The sequence below is a fragment of the Aspergillus nomiae genome, assembly GCF_001204775.2.
Source record: "Aspergillus nomiae NRRL 13137 chromosome Unknown contig00533, whole genome shotgun sequence".
Classification (NCBI taxonomy): domain Eukaryota; kingdom Fungi; phylum Ascomycota; class Eurotiomycetes; order Eurotiales; family Aspergillaceae; genus Aspergillus; species Aspergillus nomiae.
This window is the reverse complement of record NW_015378588.1, coordinates 401-18,294: the sequence shown is the minus strand read 5'-3', so window position 1 is coordinate 18,294 and position 17,894 is coordinate 401. Positions and strand designations below refer to the sequence as shown.

At 50.0% G+C, this 17,894-nt stretch overlaps 8 protein-coding genes across 8 annotated transcripts; 4 read left to right on the top strand and 4 right to left on the bottom strand.

Moving 5' to 3' along the window:
- Positions 1–409: 409 nt before the first annotated feature.
- Positions 410–1,548, bottom strand: ANOM_010911 (ATG3/ATG10 family protein; the record flags this gene model as incomplete). Its single annotated transcript, XM_015556167.1, has 2 exons — positions 410–956; positions 1,025–1,548. 2 exons carry the CDS (start codon positions 1,546–1,548, stop codon positions 410–412), a joined length of 1,071 nt encoding a protein of 356 aa, XP_015401748.1.
- A 639-nt stretch (positions 1,549–2,187) lies between these two features.
- On the bottom strand, positions 2,188–3,155 carry ANOM_010910 (putative cyclin; the record flags this gene model as incomplete). The annotated part of the gene is made up of 2 exons (XM_015556166.1): positions 2,188–2,829; positions 2,895–3,155. The coding sequence occupies 2 exons, from the start codon at positions 3,153–3,155 to the stop codon at positions 2,188–2,190; spliced, it is 903 nt and encodes a 300-aa protein (XP_015401747.1).
- Positions 3,156–5,259: 2,104 nt separating this feature from the next.
- On the top strand, positions 5,260–6,741 carry ANOM_010909 (uncharacterized protein; the record flags this gene model as incomplete). Its single annotated transcript, XM_015556165.1, has 1 exon — positions 5,260–6,741. The coding sequence occupies one exon, from the start codon at positions 5,260–5,262 to the stop codon at positions 6,739–6,741; it is 1,482 nt and encodes a 493-aa protein (XP_015401746.1).
- A 736-nt stretch (positions 6,742–7,477) lies between these two features.
- On the top strand, positions 7,478–9,308 carry ANOM_010908 (translocon subunit SEC61; the record flags this gene model as incomplete). Its single annotated transcript, XM_015556164.1, has 5 exons — positions 7,478–7,604; positions 7,697–7,797; positions 7,854–8,021; positions 8,098–9,173; positions 9,227–9,308. Coding segments are annotated over 5 exons (1,554 nt in total), but the record flags the coding sequence as incomplete, so codon positions are not given.
- Positions 9,309–9,681: 373 nt separating this feature from the next.
- On the bottom strand, positions 9,682–11,147 carry ANOM_010907 (bifunctional ornithine acetyltransferase/N-acetylglutamate synthase; the record flags this gene model as incomplete). Its single annotated transcript, XM_015556163.1, has 3 exons — positions 9,682–10,600; positions 10,667–10,874; positions 10,985–11,147. The coding sequence occupies 3 exons, from the start codon at positions 11,145–11,147 to the stop codon at positions 9,682–9,684; spliced, it is 1,290 nt and encodes a 429-aa protein (XP_015401749.1).
- Positions 11,148–11,718: 571 nt separating this feature from the next.
- On the top strand, positions 11,719–13,377 carry ANOM_010906 (origin recognition complex subunit 2; the record flags this gene model as incomplete). The annotated part of the gene is made up of 1 exon (XM_015556162.1): positions 11,719–13,377. The coding sequence occupies one exon, from the start codon at positions 11,719–11,721 to the stop codon at positions 13,375–13,377; it is 1,659 nt and encodes a 552-aa protein (XP_015401750.1).
- A 219-nt stretch (positions 13,378–13,596) lies between these two features.
- ANOM_010905 (uncharacterized protein) lies at positions 13,597–14,181 on the bottom strand (the record flags this gene model as incomplete). Its single annotated transcript, XM_015556161.1, has 2 exons — positions 13,597–13,749; positions 13,831–14,181. The coding sequence occupies 2 exons, from the start codon at positions 14,179–14,181 to the stop codon at positions 13,597–13,599; spliced, it is 504 nt and encodes a 167-aa protein (XP_015401751.1).
- A 1,965-nt stretch (positions 14,182–16,146) lies between these two features.
- On the top strand, positions 16,147–17,269 carry ANOM_010904 (pyridoxal 5'-phosphate synthase subunit PdxS; the record flags this gene model as incomplete). Its single annotated transcript, XM_015556160.1, has 3 exons — positions 16,147–16,339; positions 16,399–16,581; positions 16,640–17,269. Coding segments are annotated over 3 exons (969 nt in total), but the record flags the coding sequence as incomplete, so codon positions are not given.
- Positions 17,270–17,894: the final 625 nt, after the last annotated feature.

Genomic DNA, 17,894 nt, shown 5'->3' with positions numbered 1-17,894 from the left:
ATGAAGCCACAATTATGTTAGGAGTCACCTGTGGAAAATGAGACATCTTGTGCAGGTACAGATACGAAAGCATATAAAATTATTGAAGTTTATCTGGAAATTACTACCCGGGTCCTGAATGACTTACCGCTGAGTTAATGCTATACATTGGGTTCTGCTATTGTTTACATATCGTGTCGGGGTCGAGCCGTGGACCGGGAATCTTACGTTTGTCCTGGAATGATTACAGAGTATAAGGGTAAGAGATACATGCTTGATTAATGTCTAAATCACCTGCTAATGTTGAGCTGCAATACTCCGAGACTCGTGTGTAAACCATGCCATCATGAATGTAACCACTGCGCCAGAATAAGAAGTGAAGAAAAGCAGGAAACTCGAAGCCGGGATCATAACTGTGAGATAATTTCAATCATACTCCCATCGTGAAATCGTGTTCAATCCCTGGTGTCACACTAGCAATGAACTTTAGGAAAACAACCAAATACTGATCCACTCTGATGGCAACCTGTTCTTCTTCATGGTGCTGTAAAACCTCCCACTCATCTCCGCCGCTCTTATCACTGCCCTGCTGTTGTTGATCACTCAGGGAGAGTGCCTTGATGTCATCGACTAACCCCTCCAGGCCGCTTTCGCCGGCCGAAGGAACCTTGGATGGGTCCAACTGAGCTTTCTTCAGCTTTTCGCGGCGGAGTTTCAGCGCTGCATCTGCACGGTCGAGGAGTGTCTTCATCACCGAAGCGTGTCGGCATGGGTGTACGCTGGCCATTTTGACGTTGCCATCGTACCATGGGAAGTCTTCGAGGGTAACGGTTTTATCCTTATAGTCACCCACAACATCCTCCATCATCAGGTGTGGCGGTAGGGGTTCAGATGGTGAGAGGTAACCGGACATGTAGAGACGTGGTGTACGATAGAAGTTGGAGTATGTGATGTAGAGATTGTAAGTGCGCGTAGGCCTATATGCCGTATGTTAGAAAGCTGATCGCAGGCGCGGAAGACAAGGCTGGAACAGATAGAGACATACTGCGTGGTACTGGATGTCGGTTCTCTGATAATAGCTTCTTCGTCATCATCCTCATCCTCCATATCGGGTATTTCGTCCTCTTCTTCCTCTCGTTCTCCCATGTTCCCCGACTCATCCACTGTTCGTACATCCTTTATCCTATTCTCTTGTCGGTCCGCAGAATCTTGGCCTCCGCCAGTTCGTAGCCATCCGTCATCATCATTCCCGCCTATTCCCCCAGACAGCATGTCCCTCACAAGCTCATCATCGTGACCCGCATCGCCAGCGAAGTTGTCGTTCAGTCGGCGGTGACAGGGTACGCCTCGGGTGACGAGAAACTGTTTGCCGGGGGGCAGGTAGGAAACGCGCTTTGCAGGGCTAGAAGCGTCGGCCCATGACCACGATGGGAATTTGTAGACAAGGTAGTCGCCTGCGAGAACGAATTCCTCGGGAGTGATCTGACCGGTATTGCGAAAGGTGGAGGTGCGGGACACTGGGGCAAGACGGTCTCTCCAAGTGGAGAGTGTGGAATGGAGAATATTCATAGTAACAGTTGTATTTTTATGCGAGTTGTATCAGGCCAATAGACTGGGGTGTGATACGAGGAGAGGAGAAAGAAAGGAAGGGAGATGCTGTGGTGATCGAAGCAGCTTATCGGTAGTGTGGCGGTCTATGGCGGCACGCGGGGTATATCATGTGGCTGAGGAAACGGATGTCATGGATCACGTCCAACTACATTCCTCTCATAGAACGGTTGAGTCATGCTATTATTTTCTGACTAAACTAAGGCAAATATAACTAGTATATCGGATTCTACATTTCATTGGATAATGTTCGAATAATATGACCAATCATGACCTGTTAAATCCACAGACTCAGCTCGACCCTGCCAGGTATGTTCATGGCCCAAGAGCTGCAGCAAGACCATATTCCTGCCGACAGACTCGTGGCGAAATAAAGATTCCGTCTAGCGCTAAGTTGCCCCAAGGAGAAGCCCATAAAGCAAGAGGACATAATCTCTTCTCCATATAGGGCCGAGCGATACGAGATCTACGCTCGTCCCCACTTCTTTTGTCCGTTGACTCTGACCAACGGTTGATGGAAGGGTAGCATCTAGATGCCCTTCAATGATGTGCGTGCCACAGACGTGAGATAAATGATGCGCATGAAGTCGTTGTCTGTTCTCACTCGCCTTCTGCCATCATTCTTCTCCTCTCAACCTCTGCCTCAACTTCGTCCACGATCATAGGTATCGCCCGGCCCTTCCATTTCTCCATTTCTGCCCGCGCGAAACCCTCCATACTTCTCATACCTACCACTAGAAATCCAAGTTCTTCCCGATCCACATCAAATACTTCCCACCACTCACCATCAACCAACTTTACCCCGACTTCTCGTGCGGCCAAGTATATAGAAGAAACAGCAAGGGCGTTGGGTTGGTGTGTCACATATAACAGTTGTGGTGATAGAAGAGCTGCGTTCAGATGCTCGAACACCCTTTGCGCAACAGCAGAAGATGATACACCGAGGGTTTGAAGGTAGGTTAACGCGATAGTATGGGGTAGGGCAACATGGGTATTGAAACCCAGCGTGCGCAAAATTATCGACTCGGTTCGAAGCAGCACCATTCGCTGGCTCTGGTAACCCCCCTCGGATAGGCAGTATGTCTCAAGGGGGGGCTGCTCTGACACCCCCTTCGGGTTGATGAACCACAAAGGAGATGCGTCCTTCGATACGAGGAGGTTGTAGACGTTCAATACCGATCGTGGTGATGTAGGCTGAAAGGATAGCTTAGCCGTCATATATAAAGCTGCAGCAGAGACATCCTACAAAGTCGTCACATCAGCAATGATTCCTGCTTTAATTTTTGGGATCACGACGTGATTCTAACCTTGACAGAGTAAATTCGAAGACTCCCACCTTCAGCACCTATCCAGAACCTGGTAAACGTCACAATGGCCTGCGCAATGATATCTTGCGACAATCGGAGCAATACCCCAGCAGCTTGAGTGAGTTGAGTGCCGGCAAATCGAATAGATGCTTCTAGCTCTGGAGCAATGCCATCAATAGCTGACGATGAGTTGGATAGTTGTTCGGGTGTTGCGAGAGCGTTGGACAGGTATTTCAGTCCGTCTGCGGATGAACGTGCCATCAGTTATGTTAAAGATATACGAAGAAGCTTCGAACTGGAATGTATGAATGGTTGACGTCTCAATTATTGTTAAATATGCAACTATGGTCTGATGAGGATACTGAAAACGCCTGGATTATGGTAACTGTAGGCAGTTCACTTTCTCCGCCGTGACATCGGCAAAACCGAAGCTTACGCCCGTTGCGACCTTACCGCCTTTTTCTTGTGCCCTTTTAGTAAAGGACAAGTCCGCGGAGTATATAACAAATTGGAGTACTCCAAGAGGCATATTTCTTGCTAGTTCTAAATCTTGTCAGGTTGTATTAATCGGACTCATTAAGCCGAGGCTATATTGTAGTTGAAGTTCATTCATGTCTCGAACGTTACTCAAGAGCTTCGTTCTCGTTTGCTGGCATTGACAAGGTAAAACCACTATGATGCTTCGATTATCTCACGAAGCGATGACCGCTGGAGTCCTCCGTACATAGTCCTCCATACACCTTGATTGGGTGAGGGAAATGCTCATATGCTAGAGGTAAAAATTTCTCGATCAGTCATTGCAGTCCTATGACTGAAGGAATGTGCGCCAAGTTTATTTTGTTCATCGATAATTGGCGGTACCGTTGAAGCCGTTCACTCTGCACGTGCCGAGCGATATGGACATGGACTTTGCCCAAGAGGATCCCTACTATTAGTGGATGTGTTACCGACCTAGTCAGTGGTCATAATATAGAATACTCTATTCACTTGGCTCTTACATTGCAGCTCACGCATCCTGCACAATTTCAGGAGGGCCAAGGCAAATTGGAGTCGTTCTATCTCACAAAGATTGAGCGGATAGGAGATTCGTGCGAATAGGTATGGCCCTAAAAGAGCCCAGTATTAGGTGAGAACATGCAATTTCTGTATGCTCAGCAAGCTTCGTGGGTATCCGGAGATGACAGCTGCGGACCATGGGCCGCAATACGTTTCTTCTCCATTCGTTTCCGTGGTTGTCGTTTCATTCCGTACAGGGGTAAAGAGTCCTCCTTTGATCACCAATACAATCTCGCAATGTGATCAGGGTTGATGCCCACTATATCTGCCACAGATATTTCATTCTGCAGAACGCTGTGATTGGTCGAGTTCATCGGAGGGTCTGATCGACGGGCAGATAATCTTACGGGCTTGAAACAGTGGCTCGAATGTCTGAGATCAGACATTGCAGACCGTCGGTGACCCGTGCGTGACATGCATGCAACTCAATACCCCTTAGGTACGCATGTATAGCTTCTCTTTTCATGGCGTTTCCATATGGAAGTCTTGTAGATGACGTCGTTGAGTATGGGGCAGATTATGTTCAGCAGTAGCTGACCTATGAGGCAAATTGGTCTAATAATAACCGACTAGCCCAGAGATCAACGTTCAGAACGTGTCCAGGATCCATCCTGTCATATTCGCGCATTGCCTCATCGTAGTGGAGTACGGAAAGACGCTGTTCAGCCACCGCATTTTTTCCCCAAACAATATATACCAACCTCTCGTTATTTCCGCGTCTCATAGTAGCCGAATTGTCCCATCGCGTGAAACGATCTCAAACCATCTGAATCGTCTCGTTAGTGCTTCATACTACTGCCAGTCAGTCCCAAAATAAGTGTGACTTACGGGGTTAGATCGAGTATAGAATCTCGCGCATATTTTGGTCTGTCCGTGATAGGGGCACGTGCGGGTCCTAATCGCTATCGCTTGGCGTTTGGAACTTACCAATCTTGAGGTTGTCTGTGACGATTTACCTTCACTACGCGCTTTGATAATTATTGCTCCTGTGTCTCAAGTCATTGGACCTTGTGGAATTGCCATATTCATTCCTCTACCTCATTCTCATTGACTTCGTTCTGAAACCCCCCACCTTCCAACCAAAAGCCAGCAAAGGGACCGGTCAGGTCTCAGGAGGTCACATTCCGCTTCTCCTTTTTCTTGTCTCCCAACCAGGTGTTTGCCGTGGGCGACCGTGCATTGGACCGGACTGCCTACCGACGTGGCATTCCAGCTCTTGTCCAAGTGGTGTGACTGATCGCATACCTTCATAATCTCTGAACCAATAATCCCTTTTTATAACCCTGGTCCCGTCATACGTAACTCGACCATGCTCCAAAACGCCGAACATACCTTGACTACTGCCACGTCTGTCATCAACGCCCCGAGTTCGCCTTCGACAATTTCCCCGACCGAGCGAAGAGGATCGTCCCAGGCTTGCAATGACCCTCAGTCATCCCACCAAGAAGTTTCCGCGACTTCGTTAGTACAGAACTCGCATGCAGCCCTATCGGAGAAACCGTCCCTTCCAACCCAATCTTTCCACCGACGTGCAAATACCGAGATTTTCGTTCGACGACAGTCGCATCTGCCGGCCCGTCAACTCTTTACTGACCAGTCCAAGACACTGGAAGATCTCGACAATAGGGACAGACCCTCGAACCCGCCAACGGAGAATCTCACTAGGAGGAAACTAGGAGAGGGTGCGAAGCTCTTCACAGGCTGGTTTCAGGGCAAGTCTGAACCAGTTAATCTGGGAGTGATGTCTCAGTCAGAGTCTGTAGGAACGTCGACGATGGACGCTCGCGATTTCTTAGGATCCCCTAGGGTCCCTACATCGCGAGCACAGAAGCGTATGACCGCTCCTTCACCTTTAAAGCAGGTAACCTCGTCAAGTCCTTTCTCTTTCTTTGGACTGAAGCGCCAGGAACCCAGACTGGAGCTCCCTGAGCCTGCAGATGATGACCTCTTGAATTTGGACATCGCCGCTGCTCTATTCCCAACCACAACTACTAGTCTCAGCGAACAGGAAGCGTTCGATACTCTGAGGAACAATGCGGAGAACGTCATCAAAAGGTTGCAGGCGGCCTATAAGCAAAGAACGTTCGCCTTACATGAAGCACTAGCCGACAAGAATGAGAAACAAGAAGAGTTGGAAGAGACTCGGACGCGAGTTGGAAACCTGAAGATACAGCTGGACGGCATGGCAGAGAAGGTAAATCAACAAGAAAAAGCTATGAATGCCATGGCGGAGGAGCTGGAACAGGAGAGACAATTGCGCCAGAGAGAAGATGAAGCACGCTTGCGCAGTATCAGGCTCATCAGGTCTAGTGATGATGAGAGCATTTCCGACCTGGGCGCTGACCTTCAAACTCCCACCCGGAGCATGAAGCGTGCTAGCAATGCCACATACGCCAGCGATTCGGGCTTTGATTCGGGCGATGAAAGCCTCACAGAGAGCGTATTTTCGCGCCGGGAAGGCCTCGAATCACCGGCTTCCACGGTAGCTCCTTCTCCAAGCGTCTCTCATATCACATTGCCCGCACCAGTATCGACTCCTCCTCTGAAAGAGAAAGAACTCAAGCCTCTTTCACAAACACCGACACCACGACAATCGGCATATGACCGAGTGCTCAAAGGTATTGCCAGCTCGTGGACGAGTAACTCCAAATGTGGGATCTGCCACGGAGTCCCTGCCTCTGAAGCTTGGAGCGTCCTAGGAATTTTAAAGGAAGAAAACAAGGGCTTGAAGGAGCGACTAGGTGAACTTGAAATAGTCATCGATGACTGCCTGAGTATGGTTGGACCCTAGTTTATCGTCGAAGCGAGCTTCCTTGTTTCTCATGGAATCATACAGCGTCCATGATGTGAAGATATGAACAGTTGATCTTTGGACAGCTCTTGGCTACGATGAAGATGCGTGGTAATTTTCTTTCCTTTGTTTGTCCAAAAATGGTTTGAATGAATTGTTATTATATACCATGATACCTATCCGCCTGAACAGTCTATATTAGATAGATAATGGAATCTACTAGATTTTGAAATATTGTCCGGAACTGCCACCAGTCTGTTGATTCTCATTTATAGTAATGACAATAATAATAATAATTGTATATGTAGCATTGCTTACACTGAGGTATTTCTTCCTATTTGAAGCTAGAGGGGGGTAAAGAGTGATGAAGGAAGCTGTAGGTCGATTGAGGGTCCTACTTCCAATGAACAAGTTAGCTACGTGTCCATAAGTCTATCTTGCATGGCCAACTTGAGTCAGAGTTGAAGAAGGGAGGAGAGATGAGCAAGTGTTGTACTTGGTAGGAGCGGAGGGACATGAGCTAACCCTAGGGAAGGACTAGCTAGTGCTCCGTAATGGCTGGTGAGCAGCTAATCAAAAGGACTGCGGAGGAAAGCGACCAAGTGGCCTCAACGGGTTAGCGCGACTGCGAAAGTGGCCAGCGAGGCGACTATTGCTTCGCACCCGAACTCAACCTCATCGCTCCCTTTCCCTTCCCCATCTTCTTACTTCGACTACCTTCTCTTCTTCTCTTCTTCTTCTTCTTTTTATCCTTGTATTTCCCTTCCGCTCTTTTAGCTGGCTCTTCCACCAGCTTCATTTTCTTTTCTCTTCCCCCCTACTTGATCAAGTATCTGGAAGCTGGAAAGTCACAATGAGCGGACGTGAGTGCCCTGCACGCGATCGCAACCAATTCCTGCGACACCGCACTATCCTCCTTCTCAATGGGTCAACATATACTGATATAGGCAATTAGTTCGCTTCCTTGATCTAATTAAACCCTTTACGCCCCTCCTCCCGGAGGTGGCAGCTCCGGAGACCAAGGTGCCCTTCAACCAGAAGTTGATGTGGACTGGGGTACGTTGATATGCTAGAGCGCGACAGAGCTTTCGAAACTGACAGATTGGCTTCAGTTGACACTCCTGATCTTCTTGGTCATGAGTCAGATGCCTCTCTATGGTATCGTCTCCTCTGACACTTCCGATCCCCTGTACTGGCTGCGTATGATGTTGGCCAGTAACCGTGGTACTCTGATGGAATTGGGTATCACCCCTATCATCTCCTCCGGCATGGTTTTCCAGGTGAGTCCGGACGATTTCACCCCAAAGCTGCAAGTTGGTCAATCAAGCGCCGCTGACTGGCCTATGTCTTCAATAGCTCCTCGCTGGTACCCACCTCATCGATGTCAACCTTGACCTCAAGACCGACCGTGAACTGTACCAGACCGCTCAGAAGCTTTTCGCGATCATCCTTTCCTTCGGTCAGGCTTGTGTCTATGTCTTGACTGGTCTCTATGGTCAGCCAAGCGACCTTGGTGCCGGTATCTGTGTCCTGCTGATTGTTCAGCTTGTTGTTGCTGGTCTTGTTGTCATCCTTCTGGATGAGCTGCTCCAGAAGGGATACGGTCTTGGAAGCGGTATCTCTCTGTTCATTGCCACCAACATCTGCGAGTCTATTGTCTGGAAGGCTTTCTCTCCCACTACCATCAACACTGGCCGTGGTCCCGAGTTCGAGGGTGCTATCATCGCTCTGTTCCATCTTCTGTTGACCTGGTCCGACAAGCAGCGTGCTTTGCGTGAGGCTTTCTATCGCCAGAACCTCCCTAACGTCATGAACCTGCTGGCTACTCTCCTTGTTTTCGCCGCTGTCATCTACCTCCAGGGTTTCCGTGTGGAGATCCCCGTCAAGTCCTCTCGCCAGCGTGGAATGCGTGGATCTTACCCCGTTCGTCTCTTCTACACCTCTAACATGCCTATTATGCTTCAGTCCGCTCTGTGCTCCAACATCTTCCTCATCAGCCAGATGCTGTACTCGCGCTTCTCGGACAACCTCCTTGTCAAGCTTCTCGGAGTCTGGGAGCCTCGTGAGGGATCCGCCCAGCTTTACGCTTCCTCCGGAATCGCTTACTACATGTCTCCTCCCCTCAACTTCAAGGAGGCTCTTCTCGACCCTATCCACACCGCTGTTTACATTACCTTTATGCTGGTTGCTTGCGCTCTCTTCTCCAAGACCTGGATTGAAGTCTCTGGCTCCGCCCCTCGTGACGTTGCCAAGCAGCTCAAGGACCAGGGTCTTGTCATGGCCGGCCACCGTGAGCAGAGCATGTACAAGGAGCTTAAGAGGGTTATCCCTACTGCTGCTGCCTTCGGTGGTGCTTGCATTGGTGCTCTTTCCGTTGCCTCCGACCTCCTTGGCGCTCTTGGCAGCGGTACTGGTATCCTTCTTGCCGTGACGTAAGTCTTCACCCCTGTTTACTGTCTTCTGCTTTCCGCTAACAATGTTCCAGCATCATTTACGGATACTTTGAAATCGCCGCTCGTGAAGGCGATATTGGTTCAGGCCTCAAGGGCCTTGTTCCTGGTAACTAAACAGGAACTTTCACACTTTTTTTTATGAACAGCATGAGAAAGAAGGATTGTAGGTTCGCTATGCTTTTGTATTTCTCGTTCATTCCCGGGTGATGCGCTACTGCTGTGGCCCTCTGGATTTTGGGTGTATGTCTAGTTTTGCTTGAAAGGCAATGAATGGAAAAGCGAGGCTGCAGCTGTATATAGCATAAACCTGGTTTGTAACCATATATTCTATAAAAGATTTTAAAATGATATCTAATTTGCTATGACAAAAGATGAAACAGACATTGTAAGTGCGTGCGTACTATATAGTATTAGAATCCCGCATCGCAAATACATGTCGGTACACTAGAATGGGTATACAATACACCATGGCACTACACCCTCCAGCTTAAGTTCTGTAGTCGCCATTGATAGTGACATACTCATGGCTGAAGTCACAGAACCAGTAAACAGCCTCCTCACCACCAAGACCCTGCTCACCCTTCTCACCACCGCCAAGGTCAACAACAATCTCCAGATCCTCCTCCTGGAGAATAACACTAGCACGCTCCTCATCGACCTGTTCCGGCTCACCGTTCACCAGCAAGTTCAACACGGGGCTACCATCAACAGGCTTGAAGCTAACGCTTGTGCGCTCAGGAACGACAGTTCCCGGCGCCACGCCCTGAGTATAGCCAATAGCGCAAAGGATACGACCCCAGTTCGCATCCTTACCATACAAGGCCGTCTTAACGAGCGGGGAGCGGGCAATGGTAGACGCAATCAACCGACCGGATTCATAGTCGGGGGAGTTCTGGATACGGACAGTAACAAACTTCGTGGCTCCTTCGCCGTCGCGCACAACGAGCTGAGATAGCGACTGTGCGAACGAAGTCAGAATCTCCTGCATTGCGGCGTAGTCGTCCGACGAGGCGGAGTTGATGGGTGCTCCGCCTGCGGCGCCGTTGGCGAGGATGGCGATTGTGTCGTTGGTGCTGGTGTCGCCGTCGACGGAGATGGAGTTGAACGAGCGATTGACGGAGTGCTTGAGGAGGGACTGGAGGGCGGAGGGTTCGATTGGTGCGTCGGTGCACAGCACGCCGAGGAGAGTGGCCATGTTCGGGTGGATCATACCGGCTCCCTTGGTCATGCCGGCGAGGCTGTAGGTGCGGCCTGGGGAGGAGGGGAGCGTGAATGTGCGGGAGAGAAGCTTGGGGAAGGTATCCGTTGTGCAGATTGCGCGGGCCGTGGTGAGCCAGGCGTCATGCGTGGAGGAGAGGTTGGAGTGGGCTACTGGGACCTTGCTGAGGATCTTCGAGATTGGGAGGCTATGGTATGTTTTGTTAGTATAGGTTTTGGTTAAAGCTGGAGAGGTCTATGAGGGCATTGCATACCGTTGGCCGATGACACCGGTACTCATGACGAGCGTGCTGGGCTCCTTGAGTCCGTCGCATTCGTCTACCTTCTTGCCCATGCTCACTGCATCTTCCAGACCTCCTTTGCCGGTGACGGCATTGGCGCAGCCTGAGTTGATCACCACGGACCGGATGCCTTGACCCTGGCGGGTTTTGAGGATATCCTTGCTCACTTGCACCGGCGCAGCTGGAACTTGTTGGTGGTGAACACAGCTGCGGCAGAGCATGGCGTTTCGGACGAGATCAAAGCGAGATCGGGGAACCTGGTGTTCGACGCTTTGACTCCAACATGTGTACCAGAGACGACGAAGCCTTTTGGGTACGATCCGGACGAGGGAATGAACTTCCGCTTGGAGGCAGGAATAGCCATATCCACAGGTGCGGAATAATTGCGCACTTGGCCCTTCACCATTCTGGCGAAAGCAGCCATTGTGGCTGCGGGTTGAGCTGGAGAGGCCATTGAGCCTGTAGAGGGTGAACTGCGGTCAGTATAAGTGCAGTTCTGGAGGATACGTGTTGCAGACACAGTACGTACAATAGAGGCTCAAGGAAGCGGGGATGGTTTGCGGGGAGATTCTATAGTTGATAGGGCGGAAAATGACTCAAAACACAAGTCGATGATTAAATGACTCAATGCCGTCCGCTTTTAGGCTAGTGGACAGACACACCACAGCCAAAGCCCAACAGCGAGTCTTGGATCAGAACTGAGATAGAGATTCCCAATTCAAAGGTGAAAGTTGGAAGTACTCGAAATCCACACCGGCCGATGGAGATCCATCTCAGCTTGCAGCTCCGATACCGCGGAGTCGGATAAATAGTCGGTCCTGAGCTTTGTTCTCAATCAATAAACCGCGTTCCAGGCGCGCCGAGAAAAAGCCACGAGGGATAAAGGACTAAATATTCGCATTCCTAATAGCGCTCCTTGGTTCGGCCCTTGCATCTTGCTCTGCTTTTCTCTGGCTTACCAGTCGCGTCCGGATGGTATTTGCTTTCCCGCTACCAATTGCGTTTTGTGCTTGGAACCTACTGACATGAAGCGCAAACAGACGGATTCGGGCGATGAGCGTCCTGTCTCGACGCCCAAGAGACAGAGGACGGCAGCATTTAATGGTTCGGCGAATGGATACGAGAATGGAGAAACCCCAGTTGGAGCGTCGCCGTCGAAACGGATAAAGTCGACACCCCAGAAGCCCAGCACGGCGACACCCGCAGCATTGAAAGAATCCGGGCTGAAAACGCCTACACAAAAGTCCAAGGCAAAAGCTTTATTTTCAACTCCTAACAAATCTGCTGCTGTCTCCACCCCTTCGAGAGTACGGAACGCGGACCGATCAGCGAAGAAGAAAAGCGCACGTCTTCTTCTCGAACAAGACGACGAGGAAGACTGGGACGGAGCTGATCGCCTGGCGGAGGAAATTTTGCAGGACGACAATGATGCGACTGCTGCAGAGAATGGGGGTGGTGTAGTCGAGACGGTCGAGGCAGAGGATGAAGCAAACAAGACTGCCCAAACACCAAAGCGCCGAGCAGGAAGACCGAAGGGTGCGAAGAACAAGCGCTCTCCCACTCCGGAGGGTGAACTCCCGGCCCATGAGCGGTACTTTTTTCAGAATCGAGCCGGGCCTCCGCGGACATCAAACAATACACTGAATAAGGTCTCCCTATTAACACACGAAGAGTACTTTGAGAAGATGGCACAGTACACAGACCCGTGTCAGGAAGAGAAGGCATTTTTACTCGATGTACACCATCGGTCATTCCCGCAATGGAACTTTGAGTTTGAACAAGGATATAATATCTGTCTGTACGGGTACGGCTCGAAGCGTCCCCTACTGCAGAATTTCGCCGAGTGGCTATATCAGAAGAATAATTCTTCCCCTCCATCCATCGTGGTGGTCAATGGGCATACACCGAACATTTCCATTCGGTCAATATTCGCTACGATTGTCACCGCCGTGCTCGGTGCTGACATTCCCTCCAAATTGGGTTCTCAGCCGATAGAGGTGCTGGAGTTGTTGCAGTCTGCGCTGAAATCACGCTCATCACAACGGCCAATCACCGTCCTAATCAACTCCATTGATGCACCACCCCTTCGCAGAGCTGCGACCCAAGTCCTCCTTGCACGACTCGCTGCTACGCCCAAAATCCACCTCCTTGTAACGGCCGATACACCGAACTATTTGCTGATGTGGGACATCAGTCTCCGTGATCAGTTCAATTTCGTCTTCCACGATTGCACAACATTTGCAGCGTTCGACACCGAGTTCGATGTTGTAGAAGAGGTGCATAACCTGCTTGGCCGCAAGGGGCGTCGTGTTGGGGGTAAAGAGGGTGTCGAGTTCGTGTTGAAGAGTCTTCCGGAGAACGCACGGAATCTGTATCGCCTGCTCCTAACCGAAATCATATCAATGTTCGATGAGGGCCATAACTCGGATGATGAAATGGATGGTGGAGCAGGACACGACGGGGATGGAAAGGATGAAGTCGGTATTGAATTCCGTTCGCTGTACCAGAAAGCTACCGAAGAGTTCATCGCTTCCTCCGAGATGATGTTCCGGACGCTGCTGAAGGAATTCCACGACCATCAGATGATCACGTCAAGGTTGGACCCAAGCGGCATGGAAATTCTGGGCGTGCCGCTTCCGCGCGACGAAATGGAGGGAGTTCTCGAAGACTTAGTGTTGAGTTAATGGTCGGTATTTCAGACGGCGCCATACATGTTCATGATACCCCTGTATAACAATGTATATAATCTCTGGCAAGGTAGTTAACTAATTTGGATCTATCAAGGTAATTCTCGGTTTCCCGATCTCCAGTAGCCTTATGTATCTATATAGATTACAATCCTTTCCAATAAGCACCATAAATCACCTCATCTATCATTCTCACCACCAACATAGTAAGTAAAATCAAAACTGCGCAAACGCCGCCAGCGCCATGGTAGCCCCAAAACTAATCTTAAACGGCTTATGCTGCGACACAGCCTTCTGCACATTCACCCCTTTGACAAGCCCCTGCAACTGATTCACAGGAATCACATTATACCCCATCGCAGCAGCCCACTACACCCCATCCCCAAAAGACATCAGCCAAAGGCCCATCCCAAGGAAAAAACAAAACAAAACAAAAAACAACGAACATACCTCAATAAACACAACTCCCATGCCCAAAAGGACAACCAAAACCCTCGAGAACGCCCTCAATCCCACCCCCACAACCAGCCCGAGGACACTCCCTAGACTCACCTGTCGCATATTGGACGCCGTTAACCACCCGCTTGGAGAATTGTGTTTCGTGGCTCCTTGTTTGAGTAGCACCGGGTCGCTGCGGTCAACGGCCCAGGCTGAGTCTGGGGAGGCCTGCGACTCGGGTCGGTAGTTGGGGGCGCTGTATTGGCACTGCATTGGGGAGGATCGGAAGGGGGAAAGCGGACTGAGGGAGAGACCAAGTCCGACGCCGAGGACGGCTGAGGTGCGGGCGAGGAGGAATGACATGTTTGGGTGTATCCGATGGGTTACCGTGGGGGTATAGGAGATTGGTTGGTTTCTTGGAATGGCGGTTAGGTGGTAGAGCCTTTTTTGATGTGGGAGGAAGCTTCTTCAAGGAATTGAGAGTGGGAATGTAGCAGCTGTTGAAGGAGATGTTGGAGATGGCGCACGATCCCTTGTGCGGAGATGGCGGTGACGTCACCGGAAGGCCAATCTGTCAATCTCAATTAAATATACAACTGTCTACTACATAACGATTGGCTAATTGGTTTACTGCTTTATGTAAATAGTGGCTTTACAGGCATGGCATTGGCTTGTTTGAACTGTTAAACAATATGTCTGTTGTTCGTGAATCAATCAGACACCTACGAGAGAGAGAGATCTGTCAGCCAGGACTCCGATAGCTCTAAACAATAGTAGCAAGGGGCAACGGTGTTGACATGCCCCATATAACTGTAACAACTAGAGCCATTGGAAGATGCAGCTATTGTGATTTTGCATCAGTATTTTGAGACGCTCCTTCATTACGCATAGGGTCTCAGACCTCTGTCTTATTAACCTCAGAGAAGCCGAAGCAGGGACGATAGAGTCATATCATGGGTTGTACGGATAGCGACCAAATTGATAGAAAGACGCACGTGGTTCGCAGTCACTTGATTTACAATAGCTATTCCTTCGGGCGCTATAACAACCGTGTACAGCAAGATATTTATTGGCAAAAGCCCGAAATATCAACTAGAAGAGGTAGAAGATCATAGATGAGCCACTTCGAGAAGCAAGGTTCTGACAGGCTATATTTAACCTAATGTGTATCACCGTATTAAGCTTATATATGGAGTGGGGACAGGTACTGTGTAGTCCGCATATCTGATCCGATATGCAGGCATAGTATATCTGTGCTCGACCAGGTTGACTAGGAAGATTAGTTAGTTGTCAGCCAGTTTTTACTAGTATAGTGAGGGCAGACTTCGAAGGAGCTTGTTTAACATGCGGTGACTAATACTAGCTCTTACATGGGCAAATAGAGGTATGCTTTTCCCTCCAGCGGTATTACTATTGAGATTGATATACAGATGCCATGATCTATGCAGGTGTCAAGTGGCAACTTCCGTCATTCCGCCTCGGAAGTTTCCGTTAGTCAGGATACGATGAAGTAAAAGTTGGTACTGCAGTACACATGGAGGTGTAATTTTACTCTAACTGGTAGGTAAGGTACTCGGCCGGGTGCTAGTAGCATGTGTCAGTCCTTATTTGGCAGTCCTAAGGAGTGGGTAATGTGAGGTAGTATGAAGCATACAATATTTTGCGGGATATACTCTGACTCAGTGGATCTGCATATGAATACAGGATGTACACCGTACACTTTAGTTGCTTGCTCATACTCAGTCCAACAACGAAAGTCTCTTGTTCGAGTTTATTGCTATTTGTAACTACTAGCAGACTGTTCATAATATTACCAAGATGTGTGGTTCTAGATCTATTCGGGAGGGTTCTATTTTACAAAAATTTTGCTCAAGTTGGTAAAAACGTCTGGGCGGTGGGTGGTCCCACCAATGAAACCCACCGAATGGATGGTAATTATCTTGGCCATCGGACGAGGAACGATACTCCGGAAATGTACAATACTTGCAGGACACTCGGACAGCCAGGTATGCCCGCGGGAAACCGGTGAGCGGCGGGGGTTGCGCCAGTATTGCAAAGTTTCCGGCCGAAAGTTTGCTAAACTTTACCACAAGGTGATGGAGGGGCAGTGGCCTTCTGATTGGACCGTCTCTCCGCGGACAGGCAGACTGAAGGGAAAAGTCGGCGGGGTGAACAAGGGGAATGAACGAAAGGGTGGGTTCCATGGGCACGCCCTACGTTACTCTGGTCGTTCTCTCGGCGTCGACTGCCCTTCGCTTTCTTTGACTCACCATCCGTTCGCCTTAAATATCCCGGCTCGGCTTCTTCCTTCTTTCTTCCCTCGTTCTCAGACCATCCTTCCGCCTCTCACTCCCCGTGTCCTAACTTGCTCAATTCGAATTCGGACAAAACCTCTCTCACAATGGCTTCTCAGCAGAACGGAACTAACGGGGCTGCTGCCTCCAACGACTTCACCGTCAAGGCTGGTCTGGCCCAGATGTTGAAGGGTGGTGTGATCATGGACGTTGTCAATGCTGAGCAGGTATGCACTTGGTCAATGGCTTCTGCTCAATGGATGAATCTAATGAGACACTCGTATAGGCTCGCATTGCCGAGGAAGCCGGTGCTGCCGCTGTCATGGCCCTTGAGCGTGTTCCCGCCGATATCAGAGCTCAGGGTGGCGTGGCGCGCATGTCCGACCCCAGCATGATCAAGGAGATCATGGAGGCTGTTACCATCCCTGTCATGGCTAAGGCCCGTATTGGACACTTCGTTGAATGCCAGGTAGGAGCTTCCTTGCCACGCTGCATATGCCGCCGGAAACTGACAATGCTTACGTTAGATCCTCGAAGCCATTGGCATCGACTACATTGACGAATCCGAAGTCCTCACCCCCGCCGACGACATCTACCACGTTACCAAGCACAACTTCAAGGCTCCCTTCGTCTGTGGCTGCCGCAACCTCGGCGAGGCTCTCCGCCGTATCTCCGAGGGTGCTGCTATGATCCGCACCAAGGGTGAGGCCGGTACCGGCGACGTCGTGGAAGCCGTTAAGCACATGCGCACCGTTAACGCTCAGATTGCTCGTGCCCGTGCTATCCTCCAGTCCTCTCCCGACTACGAGCCTGAGCTCCGCGCCTTCGCTCGTGAGCTTGAGGTCCCGTACGAGCTCCTGCGTGAGACTGCCGAGAAGGGCCGTCTCCCTGTCGTCAACTTCGCTGCCGGTGGTGTTGCCACCCCCGCTGATGCCGCACTCATGATGCAGCTGGGCTGCGATGGTGTGTTCGTCGGTTCCGGTATCTTCAAGTCTGGCGATGCGAAGAAGCGCGCCAAGGCTATCGTCCAGGCTGTGACTCACTTCAAGGACCCCAAGGTTCTCGCTGAGGTCAGCGAGGGTCTGGGTGAGGCCATGGTTGGAATCAACGTGTCTCAGATGGCTGAGAGCGACAAGCTGGCTAAGAGGGGCTGGTAGATATACCCCATTTGCTGTTTCATTCACTTGCGGGCGTAGAAAAGTCGATATAGTGTCTTCTTGAGACTATGTTCTTCCCCTGTTGTTTTCACCCATCCGAACATAAAAGGAGGGAAGATGTACTGTACATTGTCGATTACGAGCTATGAGCATATGAAAGCATTGTCACATGGTCTCTTTGGGTGTGTTAATAGGACTTGGGCGATCACAAAAGCTCTTTAATAATTGTTTCAAGTGCGCATTATGGTACCACCAGATAACATGTCATGGCGACAGATCTTGCATAGCGTAAAAGCAGCTGCCTGGAACGGTCAGCCGGAACAGGGTAAGATAATAGAGATCCTGATTTGATGACAGGATTATGAGGCTCACGTTTTAAGCTCAGACGAGGCGCTTAAGTCCATCAGAAACCTACCAATCAAAGCTGCCGGGATCCTTTCTAGAGCCTTAATCCTCGAACTTATTCGATACTAAACTAGCGACAGGAACAGGGTCTCGAATCTCGATCTACCCGACAGATCACCTTCCTAACAAAGAAAAAGTCAATTGTATAGGTTGATCGCTATACTGCCAAACCAAAATCGTATAGGGACTTGAATCAATTCGAGATCAGTCCGATAGATTA